Source organism: Myotis daubentonii, chromosome 2 (genome assembly GCF_963259705.1).
Source record: "Myotis daubentonii chromosome 2, mMyoDau2.1, whole genome shotgun sequence".
NCBI lineage: Eukaryota > Metazoa > Chordata > Mammalia > Chiroptera > Vespertilionidae > Myotis > Myotis daubentonii.
In genome coordinates, this window is record NC_081841.1 from 49442803 (window position 1) to 49459930 (window position 17128).

Below are 17128 nucleotides of genomic sequence, written 5' to 3' on the forward strand. Positions count from 1 at the left end.
GGACTGTCCGCTCCCCCATTGAGACTTTATTCCTGGTACCATTCTTGGTTACATCCCCTTCCTTGAAATTCACACTGGCAGGACCAGCTTGGGGAATTAGCCTTGGGCAGCCAAGTCCTTCTTCCTGGCACAGATGCCAGCACAACTGTTCACTCAGAGACACCTTTGTGTCCACAGGGTATAAGAGACGAGAGTGTCCTGGACATACCAGTTCTTGGGTTGCACCAGCTGCAAATATGAGGACAATCCTGATTATCTCCCTCCTCAGCTGCTTCTTTGCAGCTAACAATGCCAAAGTCTTCTCCAAATGTGAGCTGGCCCGCCAGCTGAAGGCTCATGGAATGGATGGCTTCCATGGCTACAGCTTGGCAAACTGTGAGTATGAACTACTCATCCATCCTTTCTGTCTCTGCCCAAAGTGGCCCTCTTCCCCAACCCAGCAAACTCTCCCCAAACCAGCTTTCTCCCACTCCCCTGTCTGCTCTTCTTGTCTCTGTCCCCTCTGCCTTGTAATTCCTATTTGGTTCTCCTTTTCTCTCTTTCCACCAGGAATTACCCTATCATAGAGTTTCTTTTGCTTCTCCCACAAATCACCTTTCCACCCAATGGCTTGAACATATGCAAAGCCTAACCTACCTACTTTTAGTTTTGCTGCCATCATCGTTGCTTTCACCTGCATTCTTTTTAGTTCAGGTCATTGGAGCACAATAGGTGTTGCCCTCCCACCCTCTCCTCTGCTCTTTTTTCTACCAAAAATAACCTACATCTGCTAAGTTTGTCTAAGGTTGTTCTACTAGTGTCACAAGGGAGTTAGATGGGGATCATGAGAATAGAAGGCGAGGCAATGAAAAGGATTGAGAGTCATCTATCACGTTGGTAGGTACACATGAAACCATTTCAACTTCTCTTGATATCTTCATTTTTCTCCATGCCAAACCCTCTCTTTCTTATTACCCCCAAAGATAGTTTGTCTGGAATTCCTTCCTAGGATTCTCCTCCACTACCTCTCCACCTTTTCTCTTGCATATATACCTTGTGATACTGAGCAAAAGTGCATATACACGGCAAGAATTGGGTATTTGGCTGGAAGGTGAGGCTGGAAAGGTTAGATTGTGGAACAGACTGTGATTGATTAATGATTGAGCACTCCAAATATTTAACAAATTGTTATTACATACTTACCATGGCCTCATTATTGCTTAAGCCTGGGAATACATCTGGATTACAAATGACCTCTAACATTGAGGGTCTTGTAGCCTTTGCATTTTAGTCTTAATGGACTTTCCTTTCTGGTAGCTCTGGTAAAGCACAAGTTGAATCTTACTATGGAGCATGCTCCCTTTTTTACCCACACCTTTTGCTTTCTCTGACACAGGGGTCTGCATGGCTGAGCATGAGAGTAGCTTCAACACCCGGGCTTTTAATGGAAGAAACTCCAATGGCAGTAGTGACTATGGGATCTTCCAGCTGAACAACCAGTGGTGGTGCAAGGACAACAAGTTTCCCTCAGAAAATGCCTGCAACATAATGTGCAGCAGTAAGGACTCTATCCCCTCTGAGGCTGGGTGGAGTGGGGGCAGATAAAATAAATGCCAAATTCAATGCACTGCTCCCTGACACCTGACCCTCAGCATGCACTGTGGGAGCTGAGTATACAAAATAAAAGAGCCCTAAGTAATCTCACACTAAAACAGGATTCCACAGAGACCCTCCTGCTGAAAAGGGGGGAGAGAGATACACTGACCCTTGACTAAGCCTCACCTTCCTGAGTCCCCATCTCTCAAGACATGCTATCCCATTCCTGACACGGACACCTCTGCATCACCATTCCACAAACCCACATAGCACTCAGGACACACTAAGCAGGTGCCTGAAACAAAGGCTCTCTCCAGTCCTTCAAGTCCTGGCTGCCCTCTGGAGAGAACCGGGCTCAAAAACAGACTCTTAGCAAAGGCACCAAGTCCCGGCAAAATGAAAGGGAACCCCCCCGAAGGGCTCTAGAGATAAAGGGTTTCTGAATCTCAAGGCTGTTGCCTTTGGGACTCTTCAAAAAATGATTAATTCCTAAAACAGGAAAAGGGATTTTTTTCCCTCTGCACTCATCCACTTTTCCTTTCAGAATTTCTGGATGATAACATCAGTGATGACATCAACTGTATCAAGAGGGTTGTGAGAGATCCTAACGGGATGTCTGCTTGGTAAGGAGAACGTGAAGGGCAGAGACCAGCCACTCTGCCAGGGATGGGCCCAGACTGTGTCTAGGGTGCTGATCTCTGCTGTAGGATTTTCCTGGGCTTTGTAAAGAGTGGAGACTGTTCTCCTGAGGTGAAATGAGGCAGAATAATATTGTGATGTTTTCACTCCAGGTATCACTGCAGCACCCACCCACTTGTGTCTCAGGTGGGCAAGCCTTCCCGACCTGGGACTCTCCCACAGCATAAACAGACTCCAGCCAGCAGGCCCTGCATTCCCTCTCCATCAAGCCCTTAACAGTGGTTCTCAACCTTCTGGCCCTTTAAATACAGTTCCTCATGTTGCGACCCCAACCATAAAATTATTTTCGTTGCTACTGTTATGTTGCTAACTGTAATGTTGCTACTGTTATGAATGGTAATGTAAATATCTGATATGCAGGATGGTCTTAGGCGACCCCTGTGAAAGGGTCATTCGACCGCCAAAGGGGTCGCAACCCACAGGTTGAGAACCGCTGCCCTACGGACTTCTGACTCTGCCTTTGATCTATGTTTTATTTCTCTATCCTTAGGGTGGCCTGGGTAAATCACTGCAAAAACAAGAATTTGTCCCAATACCTGGCCGGCTGTCAACTGTGAGACTGTCCTTGAATATGGCTCCTGGAGAAGGTGGCCCAGAAGGCAGGGCAATGCTTCAAGATCCTAGGAAGCTCTGCATGTTCCCCCATCTTTGCCTCCAAAATAAAAATTACTGAAATTCAGCTGTCTTTCAAGTAGCATGTTTAAGGGCTGGGTCGTGATGGAGATTTGCCACATGATATAGACAGCTGGATATCCTGTTCTCTCCAAGCCCACCATATCTCCTCTGGAAAGATACTTGAGGGAAAACCCTTGCCTGAGAAATTCTTAGGGGTTACCCGTCTAAGGACACTGACATTTGAATATAGCATTCTAGACGCCAGCTTCTTTGAAATTCATTTAGTAGAGGTGGCTAATATTATTCTCCATAACCATGAAGGAACGTTCAAGATAAAACAGAGAGAATTGTGGGAGAGATTTGGTTTAGACATGGGAAGAATTGGCAGAACATCAGGATGATTGTGTTGGCTAGGGTAAATGATTAAGCTACTATAATCGAGTCCCAAAAATATGGTGCTCTCACAAAACAGTCCAAGATGGGTAGAAAAGCTCCCTTGTCCCACACAAGACATTCAGAAACCCAGATTCTTTCCCCCTGCATCTCCACCGTACTCTACAGCGGTGCTACTCAAAGTGTGGTCCATGGACCAGCAGTTTGAGCTTCACTTGGGAGCTAGAAATGCAAATTCTTGGGTCCACTGCAGACCTATTGGATCCTAGTTTTAACCTCTGTTGTATTAAACTCCCTGGGTGATTCTTATGCAGAGAAACATTTGAGAAGCACTGCCCTAGGGTACTTACTATCTTTACCTACTTGGACAAAGCTGGATTGAAGGCACTCCCTACTCCAATTTTCTGGAAGAAGAATAAGTGTGGAGAAGCACATATGCTATGTTTTAAGGCCTAGGAAAGGCACATGTCACTTCCATTTATACTCCAAATGCAGAATTTAATCACATGCCATTCCTAGCTGCAAGGGGGCCTGAGAAACGTAGTACCTACATAGGTACTACTTTTGTTCTACTACAGTGGACAACTAGCAATTTCTGCCATAGTAACTAATAAATCACTTAATAAAGTAAATCATAATCACATCCCAGTAATGTAAGTGTTTCAAACGTACAGTCTGACTCATGGGATATAACCATGTAAGAGTATTTTTTTGTCCCACCATACCTTTGCATTTATTCTGTGGGGTGGGTTCTTCTCTTGCTTCTGGATAAAAGCTCAGGCAACTAGCACGGCTTCTCTAGTCACCCTCAGATCATGAAAGTACACGAACTCTGTCTCAGGAATCCACCCCTCTTCTCTCCAGCTCTTCTTTTTTTTTTTTTTTTTTTTTTTTTTTTTTTTTTTTTTTTTTTTACCTCTCCTGCATCTTTTATAAACTGACAATGGAATATCAACTAAAGATGCAAAAGTATATTTCATCAATCTCCTTTTGTAAATATTTGTGGTCTTCCATTTTGCTTTGAAATGTGGCATCTATTGTCTTAAGGCCTCAGCTGAAACTAAAACAAAGAGTTCCCCATTTAATCTCCTGATATAATATCTTTTAACCATTTACGAAGTACCTTTGGAGACTGCTTATTTGGCCACACTCAGTGTTACGGAAAGCAGGACACTGAGGTCTCATTCTCTGACTGCCTCTGCCGTGGCCTGGCTGCTCATGCGGCAGGAAGCCAGCTCTCTGAATGGATAGCCCCACTCCTGCTGCTGTTGCTGCAACTGCTGGCTGGACTCCATTCCTTGTCTGGTTGGCATCGCCATGCTGAGCCCCAGTTGAAGATTCCTAGGTAGGAGAAGAAAGGAATAGAGGAACAGGAAGGTACAACGAGGAGGAAATAAAGAGACCAGCTTGTGTTCTGGCACCAGTATAACACAGCTCCTTATCAGGGCTAATCCTCCCCCAGTTTTTTTGGAGCAAGTTCTCTGGGCCTCCACGTTCCAAGAGGCTGCATGGTAAGTTCTCACAACTATCCAAGAACCCTGAGGCTTCCTGAGGTAGAGTGAATTACGCCTTCTTCTGTCATGTGATCTTCCAAAGCACTGCAGTGGACAAGGATTATTTCCCCACCACATGGATGTTGAAAGTGGCCATGTAACTTGCTTTGCCAATGGAATGTTAGCAGGTGTGACAAAGTAGAAACTAAAAATGTGCTTGTATAGTCTTCTTTGGCATCTTGTGCTCCAGTGATTGTCAGAAGAGAGCATGCCCCAGGTAGCCACTGTACCTCCACCACCTGGGCTCCAGAATGAAACATATGGAACAGATTGAACCCTGCCTAAGTCCTGGCTGCTAAAGTAGATCCTTCCACCCATTTACTCGACCAACAGTCCACCAGACCCAGGAGCACATACCAGTTTCAATCCCTGTTGGGGAGCTTGTGGGAGGCAACCAATCAATGTGTCCCTCTCACATCAATGTTTCTCTGTCTCTCCCCCTCCCTTCCACTCTCTCTAAAAATCAGTGGGAACATGTCCTCGAGTGAGTACAACACAATAAAAAGGAAGAACAAAGTATTGATACAAACAATAATATGGTTGAACCTCAAAATAATTATACTGAATGAAAGCCAGGCAAAAAAAATAGAGTACATACTGTATAATTCCATTTATACAAAACTTTAGAAAATACAACTAATCTACGTATAGCGATAGAAAGCAGATCAGTGTTTTTGGGGAATGTGGGGAGCCCAACCAGTGTGGTTCAGTGGTTGAGCATCGACCTATGAACCCGGAGGTCACAGTTTGATTCCCCGTCAGGGCACATACCCAGGTTGCAGGCTCGATCCCCAGTGGGGGGGCGGGGGGTGCAGGAGGCAGCCAACCAATGATTCTCTCTCATCATTGATGTTTCCAATTTCTCTCTCCCTCTTCCTTCCTCTCTGAAATTAATAACAATAAAAAAGGAATGTGGGGATTCAGGAATGGGAAGGAGACATTTCACAGGAAGGAAAGTTTTCCATAGTACTAGAGATGCTTGCTATATTGTGGTTTCATGGATTTATACATATATCGAAACCTACAGGGGACTCTTTCCCCCTTCCCACCTGGGATTCTGTGCTTGTTCTTCAATAAATTTCCACCTTTGCTATTTAAAAAATCTACAAAATTGCATACTTTAAATATGTACAAAATATTGTACATCAATTATGCCTCAATAAAGCTGTTTAAAAAATAAAACTGGTAAGGGTCAACCATAAGCAAGACAACAATATAAATCTCTATAAACTACACTCTGCCTAAAAGGAAAGTTCAACTAAAATTTAGAGTTATATCCAATGCATGTGGGATAAATGCATTATAAGAATACAGACTAGTATAGGGCACCATGTAAAGGGTTCTTACTCATGAGTTTATCTGGATTCTTGCACCAGTGCTGACACTAATTACTTGGTGTTAATCGGTTGAATTATGTCCTCCCAGAAAAATATGTTGATGTCATAACTCTCAGAAAGTGAGCTAATTTGGAAGTAGGGTCATTGGAGATGTAATCAGTTAAGATGAGGTTATGAAGTTGCAGGCGAAGGAATGCCAAAAATTGCTGAAAAACCATCAGAAGCTAGGAAGAACCAAGGGAGGAACTCTTCCCTTCGGTTTCAAAGGGAGCATGGCCCTGCAGGCATGAACGTAGTGACTACTTATGACCACCAGAAAGCACTAGAGAGACAGTGTGAGCTTCTTTTTCAATAATGAAGGGACTTCAAAGGCTGGGGAAATCTGCCCCAGCTCAGGGAGAGAGTGGAGGAAAGATAAGAAGAGAGGTGAAAGTGTAAAGGGGAGGGAAAAGGGAAGAAAGCAGTCAAGTGGGAGTGTAGAGGAGGAACAGAACCCATAATGGATGGAGGTCTCTGGGACTAGATCCAACTTCATCGACAGTTTTCTATCCATTTCTTACCAAGTGTACAGTCATTCTAATTCATGACACTATCTCATCTCACCTGAAAGACTACAATACCTTTTAATTATCTCCTTATGGCCACACCTACCTATCCCCTTGTCACCTATTTTTCACACTGCCACCCAGGGAGTCTTCAGAAAATACAAGACTTAATTACTCTTTTGCTAAAAATAAAAAATAAAAAAGCCTCAGGAACTCTTCCTTGGACTTAGGATAAAGACCAAACTCCTTGCTTGGGCTACACATTTGTACCAACCTTCCTCTGCTCCAGGGCTTTTGCACAAGTCCTCCCTCTGCCTGAAGTGTTTCCTCCAACTTCTCTTCAATTCTCTCATTCTTAGTTAATTTCTCCTTGTCCTGCAGATCTCATCTCACTTTCCCAGGGAGGAGGGCCCCAGAGCTGTGGGATGGGTTCCATCTTTGTCTCTGTAACAATCTCACAATTGTAATGTGTTTGTGAAAGTATTTCATCTTTATCTCCCCTTTTAGACTCTAGACTATAATAATAGGGATTGTTTCTGTTTAACTCACTGCTATATCCCTACCCCTCCATAGTGCCTAGAATTTATCTGCATTTGATAAACACCTCATGTTACTAGGAAAACTGAATAAAAGTGGGTGGCACTAGGAGTCCCCACTTAGTGGCTGGAACCTGGGTGGGAGGTAGTGTTCTGATTCCTAGAGGGGCTCAGCCACAGTTGAGATGGACTTACTGTGAAATGTAAAGCAGTAGAGGGGATGGTAGGATCCATTACTCCAAGGATAGCCCTTCCTGCCTGTGTCTGACCCTTTGTCACAGCAATTTAGGAATTCTTTTGGCTTATTCTGCCCTCACTCCTGCTAAGTTCTCCTTCTCAGAATTCATTGGATACTTAAATCCCAAATCCTCTGAGTTTGGTTATGCACCATAGACTGCCAGGACTGGAAGAATTACTACTGAGAATAAAAGGAAGACTGCACTGTTAACCAATAACAGGAATAAAAGAGAGAATCACTAAATACAATTCAGTCTTCAAGTAAAGATTATAGTATAAACAACTTTGCAATAAATTTGAAGATTTATGTGAAAGGACAAACTCCTAGAAAAAAATATAACTTACCAAAACTGACACAAGAAACAATAAAGTTTAATAATCAGATACCGTTAAATAAATTGAGTCAGAAAACAAAAATCTTCGCACACACACACACACAACACCCTCCAGCCCCATATGACTCCATAGGCAAGTTTTACTAAATATTCATGGAAGAAATAATTCTAATCTTACACTATTCCAAAGAATGGAAAGATATGATAGAAGTTCAAGTTATTTGAGACTAGCATAACCATGACAACAAAACAATAAAGGAAAATTACTGGCCAGTTTCACTTTATAAACTCAGATGCAAAAATCCCAATTCATACATACATATACAAGGTTGGGAAATAGGTTTACATGTAATACAAATAAATAATGCAGTAATAAATACCAATACAGTGGGGCCTTGACTTACGAGTGTCCCGTTAATGAGTTTTTCGAGATACGAGCCATCTCTCGGCCGATTTTTTGCTTTGAGTTGTGAGCTAAAATTTGGGTTACGAGCCAGCTTCAGATACCCCACCGCTAGTTGGCGCAGCGAACATCACAGTGAACGCCACAACATCAGCCCAGCATCGAGTGTCTCACTCGTTCACTTTTTGATGTGACATACGAGTAATTTGAGTTATGAACTCCGTCACGGAACGAATTAAACTCGTAAGTCAAGGCCCCACTGTACAAGAATAAACTCTATTTCATATACTCAATAACTGTAAACCTACGTTTACCCACTCCTGTATAGCCTATATAATAAAAGGCTAATATGCAAATAGACCAAACGGCAGAACAGCTGAACAACCGAACAACTGGTCACTATGACGTGTGCTAACCACCAAGCGGCATGTGCAGAACAAGGCAGGCATTGGCCGTGGCATGATGGTGGAGCAGGTGAGCAGGGTCACCAGACCAAGGAGGGGCACCTGTTATTGTCATTGGGGCAAGCCTCTGGTGAAAATTCTGCTCCCAGACGCCACGGTCCCACCCAGCGCTCGCACCTGCTGCCAGTGCCCAGCGCCGGTTCCGATCACTCAGCATCATCAGTGGGTGGGAGCGGTGGCTGCCTGCCCCAATCACCCCTTAGGGCTTCTCCATCTCCCCCTGCTCCTGAGGGGCAATTGGGGCAGCAGCCACCGCTCACACCCGCTGACGGTGCCAGCTCTGCTTGCACTGCTGCTGGTACTGGCCCCAATCTCCCCATGCTGTCAGTGGGTGCAAGCGGGGCAGCACCGTCAATGCGTGGGAGAGGAGGCGGCAGGAGCGGGGCTGCCAGCAGACAGGGGACTGGAGGCCGTGGTGGGAGGGGCCGGGCAGGGGCACAGAGGATGGGCTGAGACACATCCCTGTGCCTACCACAGCCTCGCAGCCCACAGTTCCTTTCAAGGTGCACAAATTCATGCACTGGGTCCCTAATTATTTATATAATAAAGCAACTATGCAATTAGATTATATTCTATCATCCTTGGTGTCCTTAAGAACCAAGATGGCCAACGTGGGGGAAGAATGTGCAGATGTAAGATAAAAGTTTAGTTAAAACTCTTTAATCCTAAAAGTAAGAGTGTCATTATGAAATCACGAGGCATTATATCTTTTTTTTATAAATGCATTGGGATTTTTACATCCTGGAAAAATAAACTAGGAATATGTAAAAAGAACAATAAATTATAACCCAGTGGGTTTATACAAGAAATACAACATGTGTTTAAATTTTTAAGTACTAATTTAAAAAAATCAAGAAAAAAGAAAATTATGTCTTTCAACATATTCGAGATTAAAGAGGAAAAATTATAATAGAATTTTTCTGATATAATCCAGTATCAATATGTGATTTTTTTTAAACTAAGCAAACGAGGAATAGGAAGAAAATTCATTAACTTGATAGTATCTAAAAATAAAAAATAAAAAGCTTCAACAAATTTTTATTTTTACTTATTTTTTTGCTGCAACAAGCTTTATTGTTTCCATTTGGTCCAAAGCATAGAACAGGGCTTCAGGGTGGTTAAAAGAATGACTGATAGTTTCGGAGAAAGGCTCAGTTAAAACCCAGATACCAGGGGAATGCAGAGGGGCCCCTCAAAGGGCTCCAAACGCTCCTAGTTGTGAGCCTTTCGAAGAGATACTCATCCAGCCTAGCCTGGGGGCCAGTCAGCCTGGGGTGGTTGGTCAGGTGTTGCCCATCTTCTTGATGCGTTTCACCTTCTCATCCAGGAAGTGGTTCCCCGAAAAGTCACAGAGATGGTCTGTGGGGGTAGAACCCAGGGCATGCTGCTCCAAGAGGGCCTGGTTCAGATTCCTCTCTAAGGCCAAGGTGGCTTCCATGGCATCCTGAGTTTTGCCCCACTCATCTTGGGAGGCTTCAGCGCATCCTGGAAGAGAATGCGGCCACCGCACTGGTTTTGCAATTTTAAGAGGTGCTCAGCGCCATCTGGACGAAGCCTGGGCTATGAGGGCGGAGGCAACTGAGGCTGCGAAGGCCTGCTCTTGCACGAATTTCATGCATTGGGCCTCTAGTTTATAGATAAAAAGGGGTAAAATTTCAGGCTAGGAGACCTGAAGGAGGCTGTTGTCTTTCTCAAGGGTCACAAATGTAACATAAGTGAGTGCAGCAGGCAGGTTCTAAAATAGGAAGTGATGGAAGCTGTGGAAAATGAAAAGCATATGCCTTGTCTAAAAAGACAGCCACTATTCAGCTCCAATCAATTGTTTTCATGCAAGAATTATTGCCCAGTATTGCTAGTGATGCATGGGGTTCAGGGTGCAGAATCTCCTTCTTATGGGTTCTTGCCCTACAAAGTTTGAAGAATAAACTCACAGACTAAAAGGCTTCTTTAGTAAAAATGTGGAAGTTTATTGGAAGCATATACAGACTCCAGCCTATGGAGGGGTCCCCAAATGGGAAAAACCTCTCTCTCTCTCTAATGAAAAATAAAATCTTCTAAGTCTCTTTGTCTCCAGGTTTATAAAGGCTGTAGCTCTTTGTCTCTTCATGACCCTTTCTAATTGGACCCTTCCTTAACTTATGACCCCTGTTGCTTTCCTAATTGGTCATTCTTCTGCAGAGTATCAGTTTCAAAGTCCAAAGCCCACATGGTACCTCCTCTTTCTCTCCCCCTTATCTTACAACGTTCCTCTATCCTCTGTAAATATATGCTTTTCTCTTGTAACATTCCTCTATCCTCCATGAATGTAAGATAAGCATTCTGGCATCTTGGAGCTATCTCCTTCTATGCATTCTTCTCCCATGGACCCCCTATTCCCTAAAACTGCCTGTTCTGTCTCTAAAATTCCTTTCACTAGATCCTCCAAATTTTCAAGAAATTTTAATTTTTTTTAATTTTCAAAATAGTGCAAAAAAAAAACCCAAACAAACAATTATTGGCCACATCTGGTGCAAAGGTCACCAGTTTTCAACCTATGGCTCAAAATAAGGTAATGTCAGTAGAGATGAAGAAAAAGGACCAACTCAAGGGATGTTGTGAAGGAGGAATTATGATAGTGATCAATTGGGTGTGGGTAGCAGAGGAGAAAGATAACCATGTATGGCTGCTAGACTTCCAGCTGGTCACTGGGTGGATGGTCTGCCATTCTCTGTGGAAGACAGAAGTGGCTTAAAGGACATTGGAGTAGCTATAGCGAATGAGCAGCAGGAATATAATACTGAAGGGGATAGAAATCATTTTCAAGTTGCACCCCTCAGTTCTCTACTCACCACCCCCATCCCTACATCTCTGGACTCAGCTGCATCAATCACACATGGTCAAAGAAGAAGAGCACTGGAACCAAGCAGCCAGGTCTGAGAGATGTTGGTTAGATGCACTGATCAAATGCAATCACCCACAGGGGCTGAACAGTGAGGACAGGTGGTATTGTCTGCTGATGCCAGGATGATGACAGTCCTGGTGGCCCGGGGTTACAACCAGGATCGCAATCATTGCAAGCTGTAAGATCTGGGCAGCTAAGCCAGTTGGTGATCAGAAAGGTTAAGAAAATGAAAGAACAGGGAATCCAGAAAATATATCTCAGAGGAAATTTTGAGTTAGATGTCAAAGAAAATTGAGACCAAGACCTCTTGCCCATTACACCAACCCTGGTTACTGGAATCTGAAGGCATCAACCTTTCTTTATCCTAGTGACGGACTAGTCACCAGGCTTCCTGAGAAAAGAAGGAACTCCTGCCATTTGCCATGACAGGGATGGAACTTTGAGGGCATTATGCTTAACCTCAAACTCAATAGAAACAGAACAGACTGGTGCTTGCCAGAGGTTGGGGGATGGGGGCCATGACAGGGAAATGGGTGAAGGTGATCAAAAGGTACAAACTTCTAGTTAAAAGATTAATGTAAGTTCTGAGGATGTCATGTACAGCTACATTTTTTTTTAAAAAAAGCTAAAGGGTAAGTAGGAGAGCCAGAGGGGTTTCTTAAAAAGAAGCCCTTATCATCCCTGTAGCATGAGAGCAGACACACCTGAGCAGCAGGCTGAGGACTTAATAAGAGCTGAACTTCAGAGAAGCTTAAATGCTCAACTAAGGTTATACTGTTACGTTAAGGTCAAGGGCCTGATTGGAAAAACTTGGAACCCTAACATATGGGATAAAAACATCTATCTGCGTGGAAGCCCCTAAGAATACTGGCACTGCAGACCTCCCTAAACCCTCAGAGTCTGCAGGCCCATCACTCCCTAGCAAGTGCCAGCACTTCCCGTGTAGGAAGATACTAAGCATGTACTGTAATGAATCCCTCAGTACTTCCCATTTACTTTCGTGACTGTATACTGAGGGAAAGGGAATACTCAGTCTTTTCAAGGATTATTGGATATAGGTCTGAGTTGACACTGAAACCCAGAAATTGGAAGTGTCATCATGGTCCCACATCATACTGGGGACCCTTCCACGAGCTCATTGAAGATGGTTACCCATAAGACTAACTGGAGAAAAACACCCAGCCTGAGCCCCTAATAAGGCACCATTCCTCAACTGCTTCAATGTCTTCTTGGTAGTAAGTGGTATATATCAGGTGACTTCCATCCTATAAGAGTGAGGCATAGGTACATCCTCACAGGGATGCCTATTTCAGGTATAGGTTTCCTTTCCTGTTCATAGAACAGGCATGAAATTACACAACATAGCACCTGACCGGGAATTCACTGCACAGCAAAGGAGGGGTCCACGTGCTGCACCCTCCAGAAGCAGCTGGCCTCAGAGAGCCTTGGAACAACCCACTGAAGGTACAGTTGAAACACCAGCTTGGAAGAAATACTTTGCAAGGATGAGAGCCATCCCTCATGACACAGTGCATGCACTCAATCAGAGATCTCTATAAAGTGCTAAGTTCCATTCATTAGAAAGAATAAATGGGTTTAGGACCAAAGGCTAGAAGCAGAGAGGCCCTATTTATCACACCCAGTGACCCAATGGGGTATTCCCACCTCACTTTAGGCTCTGCAAGGTCAAGGTCCCAAATGGGTGCACTCTTGCCAGGAGACATAGCAAGGACCCAGTTGAACTATAAACTACAGCTGTTAAGAGGCCATTTTATATTGTGTCCAGGAACTAGCAGGAAAGAACCTCCATTTTCATAGGATAACTGATCAGCAGAAGTAGGGCTTCTTTTATACCAAAAAAAAAAAAAAAAAAAGGAAAACCCCAGGTCATCAACTTCGGTGCGATATTGGTTTTCTGTTGCTGCCATAACCAATTATTACAAACTTATGGCTTCAAAAAACATCAATGTATTATATCACAGCTCTATAAGCTAGAAGTCCAGTACAGGTCTCTCCAGGCCAAAATCAAGGTATGGGCAGGTTGTAGTCCTCTCTGCAGGCTCTAGGGCAGCCTGTTTCCTACTCGCTCAGGTGTTGGCAGAATTCAGCCTCTTGCAGTATAGGACTGAGCAGGCTGTCAGCTGGGGGCCATATTTAGCAAATAGACACCTCTCCCTGGTCCCCCCTACATGTCAGAACCATCACTATCCTTCTCACACTGTCATTTTTCTCTGATCACAGCTGAGAAAGGTTCTCCACTTTTAAGGGCTTGACATTAGCTTGGGCCCACTGGAATAATCCAGGATATTTCCTTTCCCCATCCAAAGCCTTTAACCGTAACCATGTCTGTACAATCCCTTTTGCCAAGTAAAGTAGCATGTTCACAGGACCCAGGGAATAGGACATGGACATCTTGGGAGATGTTTATTCTGTCTGCCACGGGTGCAGCGTGGCACTACATTGTCTGCTGTAACTGGACATGTGTGGCAACCCTGACCTGAGAAGGGTATGATTACCAAAGGCTCAAGACAGGAATGAGTTAGGTTCACACCACCAAGTAAGCTACATGATAACCAATGATGAAGGGAATTTATGGTGTTTAGTGAAGGGAGGTGACAAAGTTGTTCCCCAAGGACAAACTGCAGCATTGGGAATTGTAACTTGCCCTAAGCTACCTTCCTCCTAGGAGGCCCCTCAGGAATTGTGAACAGCATGGAGAAATGAATCTGTCTGGCACAAAAGGCAGAATGCAGTGGCCATTAGAGTATGCCACCCAAATCTCAAGAGCATGTACTGCAAACCGTTAACAGCTTCCAGCTCCCTCACCTTTAGGTGTCACACTAAGGCCACACTTCCCTCAGGCTGCTACATGACTGAAAACAGAAGGGATTCTAAGTCATTACTTCTAACAGAGAAACTTCATCTAGGACTCATCAGCCCTCTCATAGAGATACGATGCACTCTGGGGCTCTTCTGACCAAATCGTTTTCCTTGTGCCTAATAGAACCCAAGACCTTGGTGTGGCAACTTCTCAAAACTCACCCTTGCGGAGAGAACCAAGATGGCGGCATAGGTTAACGCCGGAGTTTGCTGCTTTGAACAACTACTTCAAAAGTGAAACTAAAAGATGGAACGGACATCACCCAGAACCACAGGAACGCTGGCTGAGTGGAAGTCCTACAACTAGGGGGAAAGAGAAACGCATATGGACACTCAGAGGAGGCGCAGTGCTGAAGTCAAATTCTGAGGTGCGGAGTGCGCCGAGCGGGCTGGCGGCGGAGGGCACGGTTGGCGTTTTCAATCGGGAGGGAGTCGCAGACTCTGAGCTCCAGATACAGGCGAGTCTTTAGGGACCAAGACTCAAACGGGAGAAGCGGGACTGTCTGGCTTCGCTCAGAGCGAGTGCAGCTTTCTCTCCCAGCTTTGCAGCGGGTGCTGGGACTCAGAGAGGCAGAGCCCCTGGGGACAGGACTGAGAGCCGCCATAACTGCTCTCTCTGGCCCACCCTGTTGATCCTGTGCGACCCGCCCCGCCCAAGCCCTGCACAGAGGCATTTGCCGGATAGCCTCAGGCAAAGGCTAGATTAGCACCTCCCTAGAGGACAGAAGTTCTCTCACTGCTGACACAGCTGATTCTCATAGCCACTTGGCCTGGAGGTCAAACCCTCCCTGCTATTAGCTACAACAATCAAGGTTTAACTATAAGACTGCGAACAAAGACCACTAGGGGGTGCACCAAGGAAGCATAACAAAATGCGGAGACAAAGAAACAGGACAAAATTGTCAATGGAAGATATAGAGTTCAGAACCACACTTTTAAGGTCTCTCAAGAACTGTTTAGAAGCCGCCGATAAACTTAATGAGATCTACAAGAAAACTAATGAGACCCTTGATGTTATATTGGGGAACCAACTAGAAATTAAGCATACACGGACTGAAATAATGAATATTATACAGACTCCCGACAGCAGACCAGAGGAGCGCAAGAATCAAGTCAATGATTTGAAATGCGAGGAAGCAAAAAACACCCAACCGGAAAAGCAAAATGAAAAAAGAATCCAAAAATGCGAGGATAGTGTAAGGAGCCTCTGGGACAGCTTCAAGCGTACCAACATCAGAATTATAGGGGTGCCAGAAGATGAGAGAGAGCAAAATATTGAAAACCTATTTGAAGAAATAATGACAGAAAACTTCCCCCACCTGGTGAAAGAAATGGACTTACAGGTCCAAGAAGCGCAGAGAACCCCAAACAAAAGGAATCCAAAGAGGACCACACCAAGACACATCATAATTAAAATGCCAAGAGCAAAAGATAAAGAGAGAATCTTAAAAGCAGCAAGAGAAAGAAACTCAGTTACCTACAAGGGAATACCCATACGACTGTCAGCTGATTTCTCAACAGAAACTTTGCAGGCCAGAAGGGAGTGGCAAGAAATATTCCAAGTGATGAATACCAAGAACCTACAACCAAGATTACTTTATCCAGCAAAGCTATCATTCAGAATTGAAGGTCAGATAAAGAGCTTCACAGATAAGGAAAAGCTAAAGGAGTTCATCACCACCAAACCAGGATTATATGAAATGCTGAAAGGTATCCTTTAAGAAGAGGAAGAGGAAGAAAAAGGTAAAGATACAAATTATGAACAACAAATATGCATCTATCAACAAGTGAATCTAAGAATCAAGTGAATAAATAATCTGATGAACAGAAAAAAAAAATCAACTGGTATAAATACGGATGTAACAAGACAATAAACACGAGAACTTCGCTAGAGATCCAGACCAGAACTTGGCTGGAGATCCTGGCTAGAGATCCTGGCTAGGCTGCTGATCAACTGAACACTGTCTCCGTGTCATTCCTTCTTCGCCGACTCCGTCCGCACCTTTGGGGACCCCTGGACCTGCTGGGGTTGGACCCCAGCACCTTCTGGCAACCACCATTCTGCTTCCTATTTCTTACAAGTTTGACTATCATAGATACCTCATTGAAGTGGAACTCAATGCAATTCCACTAAGAACGAAGGTGTTTTTGTTTGTTTGTGTTGGAACTAGGTAAGCTGATCATAAATTTATATGGAAGAAAAAGTCATCAAGAGGAGCCAAGACAATAAAGGAGAAGAAAGAGGAAGGGGACAGGCTTTACAGATCCTGATAGGGCCAATCTGGTAATATGGAATTTAAAAGTGTAGCAAGATGCAAAAATGGACACCGTGACTGAGGAACAGGCTTGTGAGTTTAGAAGGAGACAAAAGAGGAGACGCATGGAATACTGAAGGTAGAAATGATGGGCATGATTACTCTGGAAGGTGATTTGGCAATATATAACAAAGCTGAAAATTCCCATTTCTTTGGAATTCAAAAGTTCTACTTCCCTCCCTGGGGAGGGAAAGAGTTGGTCTGTGCTCCCAATACACCAACTTTTTCAGGGGCTGTTAAAAGGACTGGTTTATGCCTTGTTTGTTTCAGAGTGTTGGCAGGATCAACATAATCTAGACATCTGGGTACTAGTAAAAACAGAGACAGGACTTTGGGCTGGAACTCACCATAGCCTCTTCT

At 44.1% G+C, this 17128-nt stretch overlaps 1 protein-coding gene and 1 long non-coding RNA gene across 2 annotated transcripts in view; both read left to right on the plus strand.

Annotated features, from left to right (window-relative positions):
• Positions 1 to 224: 224 nt before the first annotated feature.
• Positions 225 to 2945, plus strand: LOC132226097 (lysozyme C, milk isozyme-like). Its single transcript, XM_059680971.1, has 4 exons — positions 225 to 375; positions 1376 to 1537; positions 2120 to 2198; positions 2765 to 2945. Exons 1-4 carry the CDS (start codon positions 237 to 239, stop codon positions 2829 to 2831), a joined length of 447 nt encoding a protein of 148 aa, XP_059536954.1. The 5' UTR covers positions 225 to 236; the 3' UTR covers positions 2832 to 2945.
• A 5323-nt stretch (positions 2946 to 8268) lies between these two features.
• Positions 8269 to 17128, plus strand: part of LOC132227526 (uncharacterized) — a 65908-nt gene continuing 57048 nt past the window's right edge. Inside the window, exon 1 of the long non-coding RNA XR_009451205.1 lies at positions 8269 to 8429. This is a non-coding gene — a long non-coding RNA (uncharacterized LOC132227526). The remainder of the gene's footprint in view (positions 8430 to 17128) is intronic.

What these genes read in the sequence shown, in the direction of transcription:
- LOC132226097 (XM_059680971.1), top strand. Translation starts at nt 237, where the DNA reads ATGAGGACAATCCTGATTATCTCCCTCCTCAGCTGCTTCTTTGCAGCT. An exon ending in TGGCTACAGCTTGGCAAACT is followed by an intron (nt 376 to 1,375) that starts GTGAGTATGAAC and finishes TCTCTGACACAG; the next exon opens with GGGTCTGCATGGCTGAGCAT. An exon ending in CTGCAACATAATGTGCAGCA is followed by an intron (nt 1,538 to 2,119) that starts GTAAGGACTCTA and finishes TTTTCCTTTCAG; the next exon opens with AATTTCTGGATGATAACATC.